General features: G+C 37.3%; 1 protein-coding gene across 13 annotated transcripts in view; it reads left to right on the top strand.

Annotated features, from left to right (window-relative positions):
• robo2 (roundabout, axon guidance receptor, homolog 2) overlaps positions 1 to 19,818 on the top strand; it is a 436,957-nt gene that overhangs the window by 402,195 nt on the left and 14,944 nt on the right. For 10 of the 13 annotated variants that reach the window (XM_082180883.1, XM_082180885.1, XM_082180890.1 and 7 more), the window contains 4 exons: positions 2,996 to 3,038; positions 12,660 to 12,787; positions 14,296 to 14,571; positions 15,995 to 16,120. In XM_082180883.1, the coding sequence (XP_082037009.1) occupies positions 2,996 to 3,038; positions 12,660 to 12,787; positions 14,296 to 14,571; positions 15,995 to 16,120 (573 nt within the window). The remainder of the gene's footprint in view (positions 1 to 2,995; positions 3,039 to 12,659; positions 12,788 to 14,295; positions 14,572 to 15,994; positions 16,121 to 19,818) is intronic. The other 3 variants (XM_082180894.1, XM_082180895.1, XM_082180884.1) reach the window with 1 other exon arrangement.

The raw sequence follows: 19,818 nt of genomic DNA on the forward strand, positions 1-19,818 counted from the left end.
TCTGAACATAGCCATATCGCCTCTGATCTCATGATTGTCTGTCTTTCAAAGATCATCCCATTCTGAAATATGGTCACGCTGCCATTGATTTTCCACTTTATGTTCACAATAGCAGAGAAACGTTTGCAATTCAATGGTTGGTTTGTCCGCAAGCCACGTGAAATATAGGAGGCCTACAGAGGTTAACCAGTGATGACCTGATACAGTCACACAGTTGGCCACAATCACACTGTGAATTGATAACACACACAAAAAAAAAAAAAAAAAAAAAAAAAAATCACTCAGCTAGTCCAGATTCCTTCCACGTCTCGCGGGGATTGAGGTGTGCTTTTATCTTGTTGGAGGGTTTCGCTCCAAACTTCATTACCGATGAAATCAGTCTCCCTGCAAAAGTGGACACCGCTGCACTTCACTTTCCCCCCAGGAAGATAAGACCGTAGCAGTCAGGTGTCCAAGCCTTATGGCCTCGATATCCCTCGTCTTCGTTTTAATGCACTCCAGTGGTCTCTCCTCACCACTGCTTCAGTGGGCTTCAAGGTTGCCGGCTCCTAGGGGACCACGTCCTCCTTGGTTTCCCAGCGCCTATGTGCCGAGCAGATAAGTGTGGCGTTCAGATGCATTACCGACACGCCAGACCCCATGTGTGTGACGCTCGCAGAACGCAGCGGCCCATGCTAGCGAGGGCAGCTTCTTCCACTCAGTGGGAAAATTTGTCTTATTCTTGTTTCCTGCAGACAAATCGTCTTCGTCTCATTATCACGGTTCACTGCAAATCATGTGAACGTTTCAAAGGTTATAGAACAAAGAAAGACGGTCGGTTCTTAAAGGACGGGACGTTTGCATCAAAGCATCTTTGTTCTGAAAAGATATGGCGCGCGGTTGTATGTTTAATTGAGGCCGTAGGGCATTGAGGATGGTAAAAAAACGCACAATCCGAATACACTTGTTCACACGAACACACACTTTCCCCCTTTAAACCTGTCATCGCCGCGAGGCTAAATCAAGCTGTGCTCAGGCGAGAAGGAAGGATTTGATGGAATTTTTATACGGGCGATTTTGTCGTGCCGCAGTAAATGCTTATTAAAGAGGAGTAATCAGTTTTCATATTGGAGAGAGTGCTTATCTGGAGCTCAGCCTAAAGCCGAGACCAGCGCCAGTCTACGGGCCACATCAAAGCGCCAGCAATGTGTCCTATTGTAGATAGGCACTTAACAGACCCACACACACACATAGTGCCACATAAAACGAGTCCCTTGGGGGAGAGAAAATACCTTTAGTGTTTGTTCTCAATTTACTGAAATGCCAAATTCTGGAATTAGCCATGAATGCAAATAAACCCTACAAACAGCAGGCTCAGAGGAGAGACGGACTTTGGTTAGTGTTCATCAGGTTTAATGTTTGTCAGAAGAGAGTGAGAGTGGAGAGAAAATGTCACTGATTTAATTCAGATTGGCTGCGTTCACACTGTCAGGTTTTGGGATTGACAACCGCATTTACTTACAGGTGTGAGTCTCGAAATGTCTTATTCATACAGCAACTTACAGGAGAGTCTCGAGGACTGTCTGTATGAACGTGCAACAAGAGACAAGCTAGTATTCTCTTACCAGTAACCATGGAGACAGTGTCCATAAAACTGAAGAGTCTGAAAAATCACTTTTGACGCGACAAGATTCCAATTGAACTGCGAGTTTGTCTGTCAAATCTTCATTTACCGACCGCAGCTTTTATATCTGAGTGGAGAGCATTTGAGAACACAAAGAACTGAAACACAAAACTGACAGGAGCAACTCCAGTGGAGAGCAAACACTGGATCTAGAACCACACATTCAATCCCGAAACACACAGGAGACGTGTGTCTGTGGATCGCAGATCAACTCTATGTAATGATGAGAAAGACAACTAGTTGCCAGTTCCGTTCAGACAGGGCAGGTTTTCCGAGAATGCGGTTGTGAGTCTTGAAAATGTACGGGTGTGAGTTCGGTTACAGAATGCAGTTGTCACTTCCATAAGTAACTGAACTCTGTGTGAACGTTACTATTAAGGAGTCAAATACATGATTGACAACTGTATTCTGCCCCATACAGCAACATAATGTCGGCCCAGATCCGGCCCACATCTGGTACAACGTGGATTCCACACGGCCCAGATGTGGGCCGGATCTGGGCCGACACCATGTTGCTGTCCGGGACTGCTGTTGTGAATGTGGCCTCAGTTTCTCTGCAGGGTGTCTAAACACACCAGTAGTCCCTCTGGATTAGTTCATGTGATATTTGTTAAATAAGGTAGATGGAAAATTAAAAGGTGCATTGATTTGCTCACCCTCTTGTCATTCTAAAAGAACATATTTTCAAAAATGCTTCTGTGTCATACAGTGGGATTCAAAATTGTTTTACACCCTATTGGCATTCATTGAACGGACAAAAACATTCTTCAATTATGTTCTGGAACCGAATAGTTCCCGGTTTGATCCCCCAAGGAGTGAGTCATGGGCTATTGCGATTGTGCACTTGAGAAAAAGTGTTTTCAAAATGAGTGCTTACTAAATAAGTACACATGATTTAGTCTCCCTTTCATCAGTCATCCATCCATTCTGTCTTTCTTTTTGCACACTTTTTTTGTTTCAGTTGCTTTCTTTTGGCAAGAATATGAAGACAAAACTTAGGGGAAATTATAGAGATAAAGTGTCAGAGATGCTTCAGTGTCAAAAGTTCATGGTGCATGTTCATCTGATGTGTACTCTGAGCGATGCAGTCACTTGTGTAAGATTACGAAGACATATATACACACAAATGCGTACACAGACGTTTTATTTCTTAATCCGTTCCCGCTGTTTAGCTTGTCAGTCTGGAATCATGTTTAAAAATCATTCATTAGAACGAGAACGATGCATAAGAGATTGAATTTTTGCTATGAGTTGGTTATGATGTTATGATGACTCAGTCTCTTTCTGTCTCGCTCTCTCTCTCTCTGTTTTCTACCCTCTTTCTGACCCCAGTGACGTTCCAGCGTGTTGATGGAGGCTTGATGAGCAACGGGAGGTAAGATTCCTGTCATCCGCTCTCTCGTTTCCCCTTGTTTTTCCTCGGCATGCCACAAAACAGCGCTGGTTATTATCTTTGTGCCAATCCACCTGCCTTTAACCTTCAAAGACCAGCCCCTCAATTCCAAACCTCATTCATATTCTGTCCATCATCCCATGGAAGGTCATCAAAACCATTATCCTCTACAAGGCAGTCGTCTTCCAACTCGTACTCAGTTTTTAAGGGTTCGCACTATCCCTGCACTGTTAGAAATTCATCTTGAGAGACGCTGAGGAGACTTACCGGAAGGTTGTTTCCGTAGGTTTCCGTGAGAGCTCTTGTGGCACACAACCGTTTCTCATGGGTCAAGGGCTTGATTAACCTTCTAAAAGTCACCGCAGAATCCATCAATGCGGAACAATTCTTTGCATAACCGTTAATGCAGTTCTTTCAAATTTAAATAAACAATTCAACCAGATGTATTCATAATACTCACCACTATGAGGGTCTTCAACAGGGGGTCCATGCATCAGTAATGAAGACAATATTATGTGTTTTATTTGTTTTATATAATATTTTATATTAAAATTATATATTGTAAATTTGAATAATATTGTGCGTTTATTAAATATTTTAATGCAATACATTATATATATATATATATATATATATATATATATATATATATATATATATATATATATATATATATATAGACATTTAAATATACATGAATTACTGCAAAGTAGAATAGTGTAATGTATTATAAACATTTAGATTAACAATTGAACTCTAGATTTTTATAAATCATATTATCATTTATTACATAGCCTACAATTTCATAATAAACCTTATGTATTACATTTTTGAGACTTAAAAAAGACTTAAATAAAAAATAAATGATTATTTGACTATACAATTATTTAATTTTACAATAAATTAATGGATTGTACATTCATTTATTATTATTATTATTATTATATTTTGTTTATATATCAAATTATAAATAAACATAATAATTATATTAGGCATTGTTAACTTATTTAAAATAATTTAATATCAACAATAAGCTATTCAAAATATAAATGTAGTAGCTATAAATTGATTAAATTAAAATATAAGTAATTTTACAATGTCTAATATTATAATTTAATAACATTTAATTAAACATTCAACTGAACTCTAGATTGTGGTCATATAATAACTTTTTTAGACAGATCACTGTCTCAACACCCACAATGCAACCACAGCGAGTCTGCGCTTATACATCAAGCTCGCTCTGATATCATCATGTGACTGATGGATGAAAATATGAGCTCTGCCTGTTTGTGTACCCTGCGTTCTGTCAAACACACACCACACACACACTTACTGTACGTACACACACAAATCTCCGCACATCTCCCTTCACGGGCGGCTAGCCGCTCATAAATCTCACCCCCCAAAAAGAATTAGCAGGAACAATTTAAGCAGAGAGGGGTTTTATTTTATCATTTGTCAGCCCCCCCCCCCCTCCGCCCCCGCTGCCTGTACGGACCCCCGCAGTGATAAATTTGCCTGTCACCTCAGCTGGGCGGCTGGAATATGAGCATGTGTAATAATGTAAAAATAATTACCCCAGGGAGAGGCTAGACTAACCCTTCCGGAATCTTCCGGCAGGCTTCGGTTTTTTTAAGGGGCGGAAAGTAGAGTAAGGGTTCGTTTGAATGACACCGGTTACCAGTCGGACAGGAGTGGAATGAGGAGTCTGCCTTTTTTTTTCCGCTTTTTTTCGTCCGGGTGTCTTTTATCAAACTCGACAGGCCAAATTCACTCAGAATCTGAGCTTGTGGATCTTTTTTTGTATTAATTCCACACACCCGCACGTTGTCTCTCCTGCGGTATCTGTAGATCGAAGGTGTTTTAGGAGCTGAAATTAAAGCCCGAGCAAGTGTCACATGATTCCCCTGCAGGAAGTTCTGCTGATTGATTTGAAGATTCCATTCCAGATCCCTTGAGTCTCGTATCTAATCAAAAAGGACGTCCAGTTGTATTTTTTTTAATAGTGATACCTTGTCTTTAGCTATACAGCACCCTAGAGATCTGAGATAAGCACTTACCTCTGTAGATCTCAATTAAGACAGTCATTCTTGGTAACACTATGAGGTCTGTGTATATAATACATTATAAAGCCATTGGCAATGCCTTATTCTCATTTTAACCTGTTATATATAAGTTATCACATATTCATACTAATTCTAAGCTGTTTTGTAAGGCATTATGGATGCCTTTAACGTGTTTCGCATCTTAGCTGTTACTGTATTGTATATTTTATAGTATGGATTGACCAACCAGCATCCAGGACCATAATATAATGCATTATATATACTGGCTTCATAGTAAGTGTTACCGAAAGTGGGTTTATGCTGTGAAGGTGCTCTACATGCATCAGAACACTTGATCTGCCAGATCGGGATGAGTCCCCGTGACTAAAGTTCCTGGAGAGATGACGGGCGAACATGAGAACGTGTTCATTTGTTACAGTCTTTGTTTATTGCATTAATTAGACGATGGCAAATGAAGCCGCGTCTGTTTCTGCAGCTCCTCATTGGCTGCTGCCAAATTGCTTGTACTGAACAATTACGCTTAATCGATCACAGAATAAATGATTCATGGAAGATGAATAGGCGGCATATTGGTCAGGCCTTGAACTGATGGAAACTGATAATGACTGTTTTTTATGCTTTCGTTTTTCCTACACAATGTATTTTTCTTCCCTTTTTCCTGTTTATTTCTTTCTTAGCAAATTTCTTCCTTTTCTTTTTTTGTTGCTCCCACTATACTGTATATAGACACACACACACAGTGCTGGAAAATAAATAACTGATTACATGTAATCTGGATTATGTAATATTCCAAAAATGAAGTATTTGTAACTTGATTATAATTACGTTTTAAAATACAGACTACAGTTACTTTTGTATTGATTTCATATTATTCACACAATGGCACTACATCATTCAGAATTGATAGATTTTTTACTCTTAATTTTCCTTTCTAAAAAGCATATTGCTTATACAGAAAGTCTTCTGGTTTGGTGAACTTGCACACACATTTGATCACAGAAATAATTTCACTTGTTTTCTTAACATTGCAACATCTAGTGCTTATCTAATCAATAGTGATGAACACATTCATTTTTATTTGAATTATCACTCACCGAGACATTTAACCATGTATTGCTATGGATTTGGAAGGCTTTTGTCTTTTAAACACATTTTTATTATATATTTTTTTCATTATTATTTTAAAATTGATTTTAATTTTAAAAATCTTTATGATTTTTTTTTAATAATTAACTTTTCATTAAACTCACAAGCCACCTGCAGTTCCTTCACGAACCACAGGCTGGAAAACCCTGACACAATGTAATATTTAATGCACATGTTGTTCATAACAAAGAATGGAATATATGTTCTTTCTCTTTGTATCATTAAATCAATATGGATTAAGATTATCCTATTGAAATTTATGTAATAAATGAGTTTGGTCCAAAGTAATCTAAAAGTAAAAAAGTTGTCAGATTATTACCTAAAATGTGTAATGTAATGTATATTTGAACCTAATTAATAAATTATAATATAATTGTATATACATGTACATTATATAATATTATTTATTTTTAAATAGCTTATTGTTATAGTAAATTAAAATATTCATTGAATTATTTAAATAAGTTCATATAAAACATCATTTTATAATATAATTTAAACATTTAGATAAACTGCACTTAAATTGAACTAAAGCGTTTGGGTTTATAAGCACTTTTATATGCGATTTTGTACTATTATTATTGAAGTATGTACTATTATCCATGATCACCCAGTTTTATCATCAGATCAAGCTTTTCTTCCTTAGTTGTGTTCTTTCTTTTTTAAAAGCTCCTTCCCATCATTTCTTTCAGATCTATATGTGCATGTTTGTGTGTATATTATATTTTCACTGTGCTCAAAGCAAGCGACAGCATCCTCCAGCTAATGTCAATCTGAAAAGCAAATGCATGTTCCAGCATGCCTTAAGCATAATTTAATGCGCAGGCTTTTAGTTCAGTCTCTCTCTCTCTTTCTGCTGCTGTATTGGAGGGCGTGTGGGCCTGTAAAGCCCGTCTGATTTATGAAGTAGGATTGGGATTAATATTGCTCATTCGGCTTGTTTACGGCGATCCTCACAGACGCGCTGCGAGGTTGTATTTCACAGTTGCGCGCGTGTCTAGGAGAGTGGCAGGGAAAAATGGAGCCAAATCAAATCTCTTTGGTCTCAAGGCCACAGTGCGCTCTTGCTGTCGGAAGAGAGGGATTCAGGGCTGGGATGAGGGCCCTGGCCCCGCTCCCGGTGATTTGCGGGGCAGAAATATGCCCGCTAAAACGATATTTCTCAATCTAATCATGTCGCACGGGAAAAGATGAATGCAAGGACAGAGCCGCCGTTACCACAGTCAACATCATCATCACCCACACTTACAAATGATCCCTGGGAGAGTATGCATGTGCGTGTGCTTGTTTACGAGAGAAATCAAAGTCAAACTCATGAAACGTCCATTTTTGTGGCTCGCTCAATTTACCAACTCTTCAATTTGAAGGAAACTGCATTCACTACACATTTAGCTTACACAGTAAAGGGCTAAATTATAGAGATAACTATAACGATAACTGTATTAGCGTCCACACTTACGAACGATAACGCTCTGTTTAATATAAGCCCGCTCTGAGGTTTTGTCGTCTGCCGCTTTAAATACTCGAGCTCGTTAAAGCAGGATGGATTCTGATTGGCTGTCAATGTTTTTATTGTTCATCAGCTGGGCAAAAATAAATTCTGAAAGTGATTCCAACGATATAATTTCTTTGTGCCAGTGTGCTATTGTTATAGTTGTGGTGTGAACTCTGCTATTCTTTTATATTTAGAAAGATTTTAGGTCTGAACGGACCTTAAACTTTACAATAATCTTGAATAATTTAAGTCTTCGTTAATGTTGATTTTTATACACACTGACACAGTTTTAAAGTCCCCCTGTAGTCAATCATTTTAACCCTTAAAACTCATCTTTGATCACCAAAATGACATATTAAAAAAAAAAAAAAATTCCTTGAAAACAAATTTCTTCATGGCTTAAAATACGCGGTTCTATGAATTTGCAAATTAGCCCCGCCTCCACTCACTCACACCAGCTCAGAGATCCACTCGTTGACGATCACACATTGACCTGATTGGTTACAAGTTTGTGACGTCAGAAACACCAGCGATTTCAAACCGCAATTTTTGAGACTGTCTTTGGTTCACTGCAGTTTGAAAGAGAAAATTCTTGAAAGAGACAAACCAAACATAAAGCGTATTAAAAACACCACATAGACATATAAACTACATTAAAAGCTGAATGTTCACCACAGGTGTGGCTTTAATTTAACAATGTGTATATAATAATAATAATATAGAATATAGAATAATTATAGAATATCAAATAAATTACTATGATATTTTTGGTTAATATTATTGGTCTCCACCCACACAAAATGTCGGGAATGGAAAGTCAGAAGAAAGGTTGTTTCAGATATAGAAAACGTTATTATGAATCCCATTACTGCCTTGGAGGGGGGAAAATAAGTTAATTGTGAGATGTAAAAAAAAATTGTATAATAATATAATAATAATAAGAGAAAATACTCTCATTGTGAGATATACACTAAAAAATGGATCAATAAGTTTAAACAAATTATGTTTTTACATTGCTTTAACTCATCAAAATAAGTTAGTTAGTCTAATGTAATTTAAGTAGTAATGACTTAAACATCCAAGTTGATTGCACTTAAAAATGTAAGGCAGCAACTCTTTTTACGGTGTAGTCACGCTGGGACGTTTGAAATATGAAACAGTTTTTTTTTTTATAAATAATTAATTAAAAGTAAATAAGAAAATGCAGTTGTACATAGTCACAATGATGATAAATAAAGTCATAACTACTTAATTTTTCTTACTGTGGAGCAGAAAAAGGCTTCCTTAATATGATATTTTGATGAAACATGAAAGAAAACCATTTTTTCCTTTCAAATAAAATGCACATTTATTTGATAAAAAAGTAAATTGTTAAAACACTTTAGATTTCGATCTAGATTTCGAAGTAACACTTAAAGATCACCTGAGGGCCGAGCAAAACAAAAACAGCAAAGGTAGAGAGGACCTGATTGTAAGCGGGTAGGAAAGAGCATTTCGGAGGAGGTGAGGAGGGCACAGGATTGTTTTTCAGCGGAGGGGGAAGGTTTGAGAAGTCTTCAACGTATTACCCTATAAGAAGTCAACGTGTCTGAAGAGGAAGCATCAGTTTGAATGACTCGTTCCCCCTGAGGGCCTGTTTTGGCATTCAGCTGCCACATCAGGGGGCGCTTAGTCTGTCAGGACCCCCTCCTCCTCAGCCCGAGACCCTCCATTCGGGCTCCGCTGGCTCTTATTAAAACCTGTGGCTTTGAGAGCGACAGGCTGCTACACTGCCATTACCGGTATATTGCCCCCGGCTTAAAAAAGCACACACTGTTCCCCGGACCTGGGGGGAGACAAGCCACCTCAGGGCATACGTACATCCACTGAGGAGACGAGACCGGAGAGAGAAAGTCACGCTGAAATAGAGAAAGAAAAGAGACAAAGACGACTGGTGTGTCTTGATGCACATCTACAGTGAGTCACTGCATGTACACAGACTGTACACAGGTCAAGCGAGGTCAAATAAATAGAAGATATCACAACACTCGACATGGCAGCAACCGTTTGAAGTGAAGCCTCAACTTTTTTAAAGTTCAATTTTGGGTTACATGCTACAACTACGGTTGAACAGAAACAGAGCTGTATCAAGAAAACTATTGTGTATGTGAGGCGTATAAGCTGGACCACTCGACACTTTCTTTCTTTGTTTTTTATTTTTTATTTTTTTGCCATGAGAAGGAATCATGGACTTTGTTTGGATATTTATAATAATAATAATAATAATTGTTTATTTATTTGTTTGTTTGTTTGTTCATTGGCAGAATTATACAACACAAGAATGTAATTTGGAACAACAATATAATGTTAGTTAGTTACTACTATTAATAATAATAATTATTATCATTATTATTATTATTACATTTTTGGAACAACATGCATGTCTGTAAATGGCAGTCATTTTATTTAATTATTTATTTATTGGAACAAAAATACATTGCGGTAGGTAAATGATCAAATGATAATTCATATTCAATTTGGAAACACTTTTTAAATACTTTATACTACTAATAATATGTATTTATTTATTTATTTATTTACTGGCACAATAATACAATTATACAATAGTTATTTATTTATTTATTTATTTATTTATTAGTACTACTAATAATAATACGTATTATTATTATTATTATATTTTTGGAACAACATGCATGTGGGTATTCTTTCTTTCTTTCTTTATTGGAACAACAATACCTTTGGGTAGGTAAATGACAGAATTAAATTTAAATTTAGAAACACTTTTTAAATACTTTATACTACTAATATTATTTATTTATTTACTGGTACAATAATACATTTATAGAATAATGACATTTTGCAATTAATGCAATTTTGAACAACAATATAATATTCATTATTATTTATTTATTTATATTAAAAAAATTATAATATTTCTGGAACAACATGCATGTGGGTAAATGATAAAAAAATAGCTGTTGGGCATTACCAAGATGGCCGCTGATTGGACTGACTAGTTTTTTAAAAATGTCTTTTGGTTTGTTCTCATGTCTTTTAAAATCTCCCATTCGCACTAGCATTGCTCTATCTCTGTGACCATGACCACAAATTGCTCCTCTAACAGTGATGAAAGGCGAAAATACATAGATGCGGGCCGAAAAAATGAGGAAGTCCTTGAGCTCTTCATTCATCCACCTCTCCACTCATTCTCCATTCCTCTATTGTGACATTCCCAGCCTTGGCGCAACCAATGGCTCTTTATTTCCATCTATGCTCATTCTGAAGAGGAAAAAAACAGCCATTTTTATTGTGGCTTTAGCAGCACAAACGAAAGGATGGGGGTTAAAAACATCACCGAGAGGCTGAAACACAAGCTCTCCTCAGCATCTGTTGCCCATGGCAACAAGCATCCAAGAGGTGATTGCACAGTAAAGTGGTCATAATGGCCCACAGCACTCACTCATGACAGCTTAAAGTCTTAATGATGCCTTTACGCCACACACACCCTTGGGAAGGCGCACAACACCTGTTAAATGAAACCTCCAATGTGAGCCGATTGTCAGATGTGGAGGAGTGTGTTGTAAAACACAGGACTTTGGTGAGCTAAAGATGCTCATAATACTATGTATTATAGTGAGGGGTGATCTGTTAAATGAAGGGTGTGTGTCTGTCCGCACGCACTGAAGGGTGTTCGGTTTAAGGGTGTTTCTTATGCATCTACAATCAAAATGTCTACTAAATCTTTCTGTGTATTTCCAGGTTTCAATGAAAAACTAAATATTGAGTTGACCCCACTATGATACTAGTCTTTCAAATAAGAATAGATTCAAAACATTTGGAAAATGTGGTGGTACTCAGTAAAATCCTGGAAAAATGAGCATTTTCTGTTGAAAAGAGATGCCATGGGAATGACATACACACCATTTGTTTGTGTTGTGTCTTCATTTTGACTCCCTGCAGATGTGTGTCATGCGTTTAATTCATTATTTCTCCTCAGCATCTGTTGCCCAGTGTTTGGGAAAATTACTTTTAAAAGTAATGCATTACAATATTGCGCTACCTCCCTAAAAACGTGACTAATTGGGTTACATAGCTACTTTTTATGGAAAGTAATGCGTTGTTACTTTTTTGCATTACTTTTCTCATCTGTACTGGGCTTGCTTGTTTGTGTTGTAATTACAAAAAAACAAAAAATATATATATTTTTAGCAAATGTAAAATCCCTTTCACAGTGAGGTTAATGAATAAGTCTCAGGCTGAAGGAAATGCAAATTCATGCCTGTCCAGTAGAGGGCGCCGCTCAAACAAACCTTTCAGCTGAATTAAATTAAATTAAACGCAAATTTGATGTTTAACTAAAGGATTTTTTGCTTATTAGTATGTTTGAATTGGGTAATCAAAGGTCAGCAGCAAAGACATTGGTTAATAAAGTGAGATTAAATGCATAAAGTATATTTGTTTTATTTAAAACAAATACTGAATTTGTTTTTGTGCAAGTGAGATGAGTAAATGCATGTTCATATAAAATGAGGACAGGAGAGCTGTCAGTCGCTACAAATTTTAAAAAGGTATTATATTGTACATTTAAAAGTAATGCGTTACTTTACTAGTTACTTGGAAAAAGTAATCTGATTACATAACTCGCATTATATACATATTCCATGTGCTGTTGTGTAGCTTATGAATAAAACTTTAATTCACTCATAAGTGAAATTCTCCTTTTCAGTCAAAACCACTGTTAAATTATTCTGTCTGTGTCAGTCTGAATCAATATTTAAAAAAAACCCATATCCAATAATCACAAATGCAAAGTTATGGAAATTCATTGCTCAAATAGTGTGGAAACTCGATATGGAGAATGAAGTCTCACACGCATGGTTTGTCTTCCCGCAGTCGTCCTGGTCTGCTGAATGCCAGTGATTCGGGGTACCCGTGGCTCGCCGACTCCTGGCCGACCACCAGTCTGCCGGTTAACAACGGTTCTGGAGGACCCAATGACCTCAACAACTTCGGCCGTGGAGGTAAATCTACTCTCAGTCCCACCGCTGCATTGGCTTGAAATTTAGGACGTATTAAATTGATTAGAAATGCGGTTAGTCGAAAGTTTAAAACGTTAAAAGCAAGCCCTCTCCATCAACTGAAAGAAAATGTCATATTTCAGGACAATGATTCATTCAGGGCGTCCCGGTGTTGTCCTGATGTACACCTGTATGCATATTGCATGGGCCGTGTTTGGACACACATTTATTCATCGTGTGCTGGAGACAGACCTATATGGCCACCCGCGTCTGCTGTCACGCTGAAACTAATGTCTGTCGTTCTGACCCGCTGTCACACAGAGGAAGAGGAGAGGAGAGGGGTGGGGGGGGTGTGAGGAAAAGATGGTGGTCGAGCAGTGAGTCGTGAAGGACAGCCACAGCTCGAGTGGTGCAGATGCAGCTGCTGTATATCATTTTCCCTTCAGTACACACACATGTAGAGTTACGCCATTATTTCATCCAGAAGTGGCAAAGAAAAAATGCTAAAAGATAGTAGTAGCAGTAGTGAGTCAAAGGGAGAGAACTGAAAATGAATTAAAGGCCGGTTCACACCAAATAGTAAACAAAAAAGCATAGCATATTCAGTTTATTGTATATTATATGTTTGTTTAGTGTATATATAGTATATATTTTGTTATCTTTTGTATATTTGTTATATTTTGTTATTTTATGTTATATTTTGTCTAAGTCAGTGTACTATTAGTGATAGTGATAATGATATATTAGTTATTATTAGTGTTATTAGTAGTAGTATTATATACATATTTTATTTTTTATAATGTAAGTTATATGATATATATAATAATACATTTTTTTTATTTAATTTACAAATTAAAATTATAAAAAATTATAAAAAATATATAGATTATATAATAATAATAAAAATAAAATAAAAATATATATATATATATGGCAATATCATTATACAAATTATATAGCTTAAAATATGTATAATAATAATACATATTGTACTACTAATAATATTTGTACACTGACTCGGATAACATTTCATAATTCCATAATTATTTGAGTATTCAGTATAAAAATAATAATATTATTTGAGTATATTAATCATTTGAAATTATTCTTCTTCTCATCATACATTTATTGTAATCATAACAATTTATTAATAATAATAATAATAATAATTGTATTATTTTTATTTGTATAATTAATTGTACTATTATAATTATTATTACTTACACTAATAATTCCATAATTATTTGAGTATTATGTATATGTGTGAATGTGAGTGACACTTTTTGGGGTATTATAAAAAACGTAAAAATTGTAATAATTTTCTGAAATAAATGATAAAACATTTTAAATCAAATAAACATGAAATTTCCGTGGGAATGAGTTTGTAGAAACGCATTGAAATATTTTGATTTGATTTCTTTCAAAAGAGACATCACTTCTGCACTTCTCTAAGACATTAGCCTCACAGTCTTGTTGATCTCTCCTTCCCTCCATCTCGCCGTGCCCCTCAGACGGGATGCCCAGTTCCCAGGCTGATAAGACGGGCACCATGCTTTCAGACGGAGCCATTTACAGCAGCATTGACTTCACCACCAAAGGTGGATTCGGCAGCCCAAGCCCCGCCTCCCAGGCCACACCATACGCCACAACCCAGATCCTCCATTCCAACAGCATTCATGAGCTGGCCGTCGATCTGCCCGAAGCCCAGTGGAAGACCTCCCTACAGGCCAAGCAAGAAATGGCCAGCCTGGGCTACTCACTGCCAGACAAGAACTCCTGCAACAACAGTGAGTCGGGCTGAAGGGCCAGGGGGGTGTGTGTGTGTGTGTGTGTGTGTGTGTGTGTGTGTGTGTGTGTGTGTGTGTCTGTGTGATACTTCATGTGAGCTTGTTTTTTACGTCCAAAATCTTTTGAAACAAAGCCAATTGCTCTATTTCTGGATATTGCCTGAGGTTTGTATCAGTGTTAATTTGACCAACATTGCATTATTGTTGCATTTTTTTGACATTCAGGAACAATAAGAATGCGTATCATTGGCCCATAACAAAATCCATGACCCTTGAATGTGTTTCCGAACCAACTGGACTGCATTTATTATTTAAATTGTCTTTAGGCTAAAAGAATGTAACATCATTATCCAAGATTTATTCTATTTTGAAAAGCTTTTAGACAAATGCACTGCATTTTTTTTTTTTTTTTTTTATAAAAAAAAAGTACTACTATCCATATTAATGAACTCATTCTCCGCAGTTGAACAGAATGATAAATTGTAGCCTCTCCTTAACGCAATTAAAAACCATTTGCGCTTTCATTTGGCCTTGAAAAAAAAAAAACGTCAGACTAAAAAATTACTGTAAATCACTTGTATAAATGATTCCATGAACTGGTTAACTTGCCAACAAATAGAATTAATTCCAGGAAAATTTGCACTAATGTATGTTGTTAACATCGGAATGATACAGTTTCCCAAGAAACTAGACAAATTGAGAGATTTTAAAGCAATTAGGCTCTGTTCCAAAGTCAAGTGAGCTGCCATGCTGCCTGCTACCTATGTAGGCAGCATCTTAACTGATGCTAAAGATGCCTCACTTTATTATTATTATATTATATTATACACAAACTTTTATATTAGATGCGATTAATTGCTATTAATCGATTTAACTGTACTATATAATATATTATACTATATAATATATTATATTATATATTATATTATTATATAATAACAAGTAATTTAAAATTATGAGGTAAATTTATATATATATATATCATAATTATATATATATATTTTATATATTTTAATTATCTTATATATTTAAAATCCGCACTTTCTCACTTTATCCTTCGTCTTGTGTTTATTTTTTTTCACTGAACTCATTGTAGTAAATTCTCAGATTGCTTTATCATGCAAGGATGGATGCCATGTTTCCTGAATGTAGTCAAAATGAGAGCATTATAGAACAGCTGTTGCCGTTGACGGCTTCAAATGATCCCTACATGGGCAGCTCACTCGGTTTGGGAACAGAGCGAAGAGTGTCCAAATCAAGCACTAAGTCTAAGCATTGTGAAATTAGAAAGAACAGGCATTTGAAACAGGAGTTGTGTGTGAAACCAGTGCTTTGCTCGTTGCTCTAACTGCACGCCCTTGCATGCGCTTGTGCCATCTTGCCCTCCACCTGATGCCACTTTTTTGCCCTTCGCCTCCACTAGCACTCCTTTTCATTCCTGACTACCGATTGGCTGACGGATTGTCTAATAGAATGCCACACAACCAATCGCAGGATTTCAGCACCACCAGCTCCCACAACAGCTCAGATCGGAGCAACAGTCTGTCAGGTTGGTATTTCACCGGTCCCGGGTCAGCAGCCCACCCGCATCTTTCCTTCAGTCTTCCCCTCTCCCCTTTCACCTCCACTAACCGTGGTGCACACGCCATGACCCCTGCTGTATACTCTGAATAATATGGTTTGTGTATTAATTGAGTACCTCATAGCTGTCACCTCTACTGGATCGACATTCACTGTGTGGATGTACTGTAAAAGTCCTGTTTATAAAAATAAAATAAAAAGACGATTTATATTAACCGGCAGGTTTGTATTAGCAAAATATGGTGGATACTGTTGCGATATTAGGTGCATCAGAACATAGACCTTTCCATAATAACAGTTTGAGTCCATAAATTCATTCTTAAAAAGTCAATCAAGAACATCTACACCGTGTCTACATCTGATGACAAAGGCGGATAGAACCCATTGTAATCGGTGATGCTGTCTGATTTCACAGATAGTTTGTTTATGAATGTAAAAAATGTCGAAAGAATGTAAAGTACTTGGTTTGGCCATTGTTTTGAATGATTTTGTTCTTTTGTTGTGCTTGTTGTTGTCATCTGTTGTCTTAGTACAAGTGGGATGTGGCGGTTGGTCAGTGTGGGGTTTGTCCTGCCACTCCTCCACTGTGATTGGATGGCTGGGTAAAAAGTGACAGTGATGAGCGATGAGTTTTACTCAAAGTAAAAAAAAAATGTCCAGCTCTCGGCGACCAGAAAAAACGGCAAGCTTGTGTAAATAGACGCTTAGGGCCTTGTCACACTGCTGCCGAATTCAAATACATGGCGCTCCCATTGGAAACCAATTGAAAAAATACAAAGAAATGCTTTGGTGGACACACTGCCTTAAAGTTAGAAGAATTTAGCATAGAGTTTCTGGTCTTCTCTTTTCACACTTTGGTTCCTCATAGCCCTTATCACATGTGAAGGGGAAATTGTGGATGACACTCAATCCTTATATTCTGCCTGTGTTTGACATGTTGCACAATTCCAGCAAAGCATCTTTTGACATTGTCATTAACCTTGTGTTAGCAATGTCAATGCGTTTATGATAATAGCCTTGGTCAGTTTTGCCATTGGTAAAAGAAGACACTCGGAAATGCACATCCACGACACTCTTGAGAGGGTTGATTTGAGCAAATTCCTCCCGTTAATGGTCACAAGCTACAATAAAATTCATGTACTGAAAATTACAAGGTCATTTATAGGACACAGAGACGGCCCCCATCCTCTCGTCTCGTTGTCCATGTGGCTCTCTTTCTCCTCTCTAATCAAGTTTCATGCCAGTGCTTTAACTGTGCAGTAACCCTACACAGCCTCAGACATTAGATGGGAAGCTCTCCAAGCATCTGGCTCAAGTGTTTCACGGACTACAATCAGGACCACAAGGGTAGATTTAGGTCAAACATCTCAAGCTCTTCAGGCAAGGATTGAAGATAGAGATCATGACCAAATCGAGTCAATCTGATCTCGTTTAACCTTTTTGTAGCATTTTAAGGTTCTATATCTAACAACCTGATTAACATGAAAACTGATGTCGTATTTCATTATTCATCATTCACCCCTAATTTCCACCAACTGCGGAACGGCTAAGGATCCGCTCTGGAACGGCGGCGGAGTCAATAGGTTTCCATTAAAGTCAATGTGTGTATTTTCACTGACTGCTGAACTGCTGCGCTCCGACTCCGGCGATCCGCAGCCTCCGGAGCAGATACATGTACGCAGAGCTTCTATTTTTGCCGGATGCCAGAGAGCTCCGCAGCAATTCAGCACTTATATCGCGCAATCATACGTGAATTCACGAGATCTCGTGGGTCCTTGTGACTTCAGCTGTCAGTCATGGCCGCAGGGGCCGACACGCAACGGAGCCGATCCGCAGCCGTTCTGCAGTTGGTGGAAATCCGGGGTACATTATCATTCACAAGTCAGTAAAAACAGTATATATTGTGAAATAATTTCATTTGAATTTTCAGAAGCCATAACTCCAGTGTCACATGATCCTTCCGAAATCATTCTGATTTGCTGATTTACTGTTCAAGAAGCATTTATTTATCAGTGTTGAAAACAGTTGTGCTGCTTAATATTACAAAAAGTTTTTGCAACAATATAAATAGTCACTTTTAATCAATGTAATGCTGGTTACAAAAAAATGTAAGTATAAAAAGTATAAAAAGCATTAAAAAAGTATTAATAAAAGTGTTAAAATTGACCCCAAACTTTTGAACGGTAGTGTACAAGTTCAAGATTATACTGTATATTTCATAGTTTTTTACTGAATACATTTTTTGGTTATGTTAAGACAGTTTCACATAGGAGGAAAAGGAAAGAAAAAAAAGCTGAGCAAATATGCATTTCCAAAGATTACGCTTGATTGTTTCCAAGCCAACATATGTACTTCATTTGTTTGCTGCGGGTCATTTTGGCGTACTATCCCAAAATAATTCTGAAATATTTGAACTTTCGATATTGATCCCCGTGAATTGGCATATTTTCCAGACAGAACCTATTCAACTTTTCACAGCTTGAGTTTCATTTTATATCAGGAATCACTTCACTTTTAGCATCTGATCTCCTATTATAGATGTCAAGGCAGGTTTTTAATTAATTTAAAGCTGTTGAAGGAGAGCGAAAACAGTAAAACACGTTTCACCCATATTCACTGCTGTTTTGTGTGTGTTTTGAGAGCCAAAATTCACTGCTTCCTTTGTGAAAAACGTTCTTGTCGTAGTCAAAAACACATGCATTTCCCTGCAATAGAAAAGCCATAAAGTATTTGTACTGCCCCATTAAATGCAAATTATTTTCGAATACTGTTATTACTCCCTTTTCCCACCATAGCATACAATTAGATCATAATTCGTTATACAAGATAGGACAGATCTGAGTTGAGCAAGCTCTCATTGATGTGTTAAAGGTGTGGAACCTCAAGTTATGAAATACAACCAAGTTCTGTCGCCTCTGATCCGGCCTGATTCGGCCTAGTTCAGAAAGCCACCTCATGTTTTTCAGTCAAGTCACTGTTCCCCCCACAGGACCCTTCCTTTCTGTTTTTCTCACATTTCTTACATTGGTAATTTCAGGAGCTGCCCCGACTCCTCAACAGAGACTCGTTTACATTATTGATGCCCTCTACTCAACAAACAGAGGGAGAAAGAAAGGAGAGAGAGAGAGAGAGAGAGAGAGAGAGAGGAACTGAGGGAGTGATTGAGTAATCACGCCATCTCTCCATTTATTGTCCGATGCCACGCGTCACCCAGAGGAACGATTAGGAAACCCAATTACTTCCCCCCACTCCAGCCACTTCTGCCTCTTCTGCCTCTAGCCTGTTGTTATTTTTTTTATTACTAGCATGCTTTATTCATCTTCGTTTGACACTTCCATCCCTCCACAAGACTCCTAATGCCTCCCGCTTTCCCTCGCCCGCCGGAACAATAGCGCACCGTCAGCGAGAAGTTCCGGCGGAGAGAACACTCTCTAATAGGCCGGCTGCCGAGAGTATCATAAACGTCAGCCTCCGTATGACAAATCTGCCATAAACTGTGCATAGCTACAGTACTCATCTTATAGCATTCGCGTTCTTTCTCACTCATTTTTGCTTTTCTTAAAGGAACAGTGCACCTTTCTTCAGTTCAACACACACAATTTTTTAAAGCATGTTCTTCTTACTGCACAATAAATGTGAACCAAAGCTTTCAAGCTGAAGAAAGGA

The sequence above is a fragment of the Leuciscus leuciscus genome (assembly GCF_965113295.1).
Source record: "Leuciscus leuciscus genome assembly, chromosome: 9".
In the NCBI taxonomy this organism is placed as follows: Eukaryota; Metazoa; Chordata; class Actinopteri; order Cypriniformes; family Leuciscidae; genus Leuciscus; species Leuciscus leuciscus.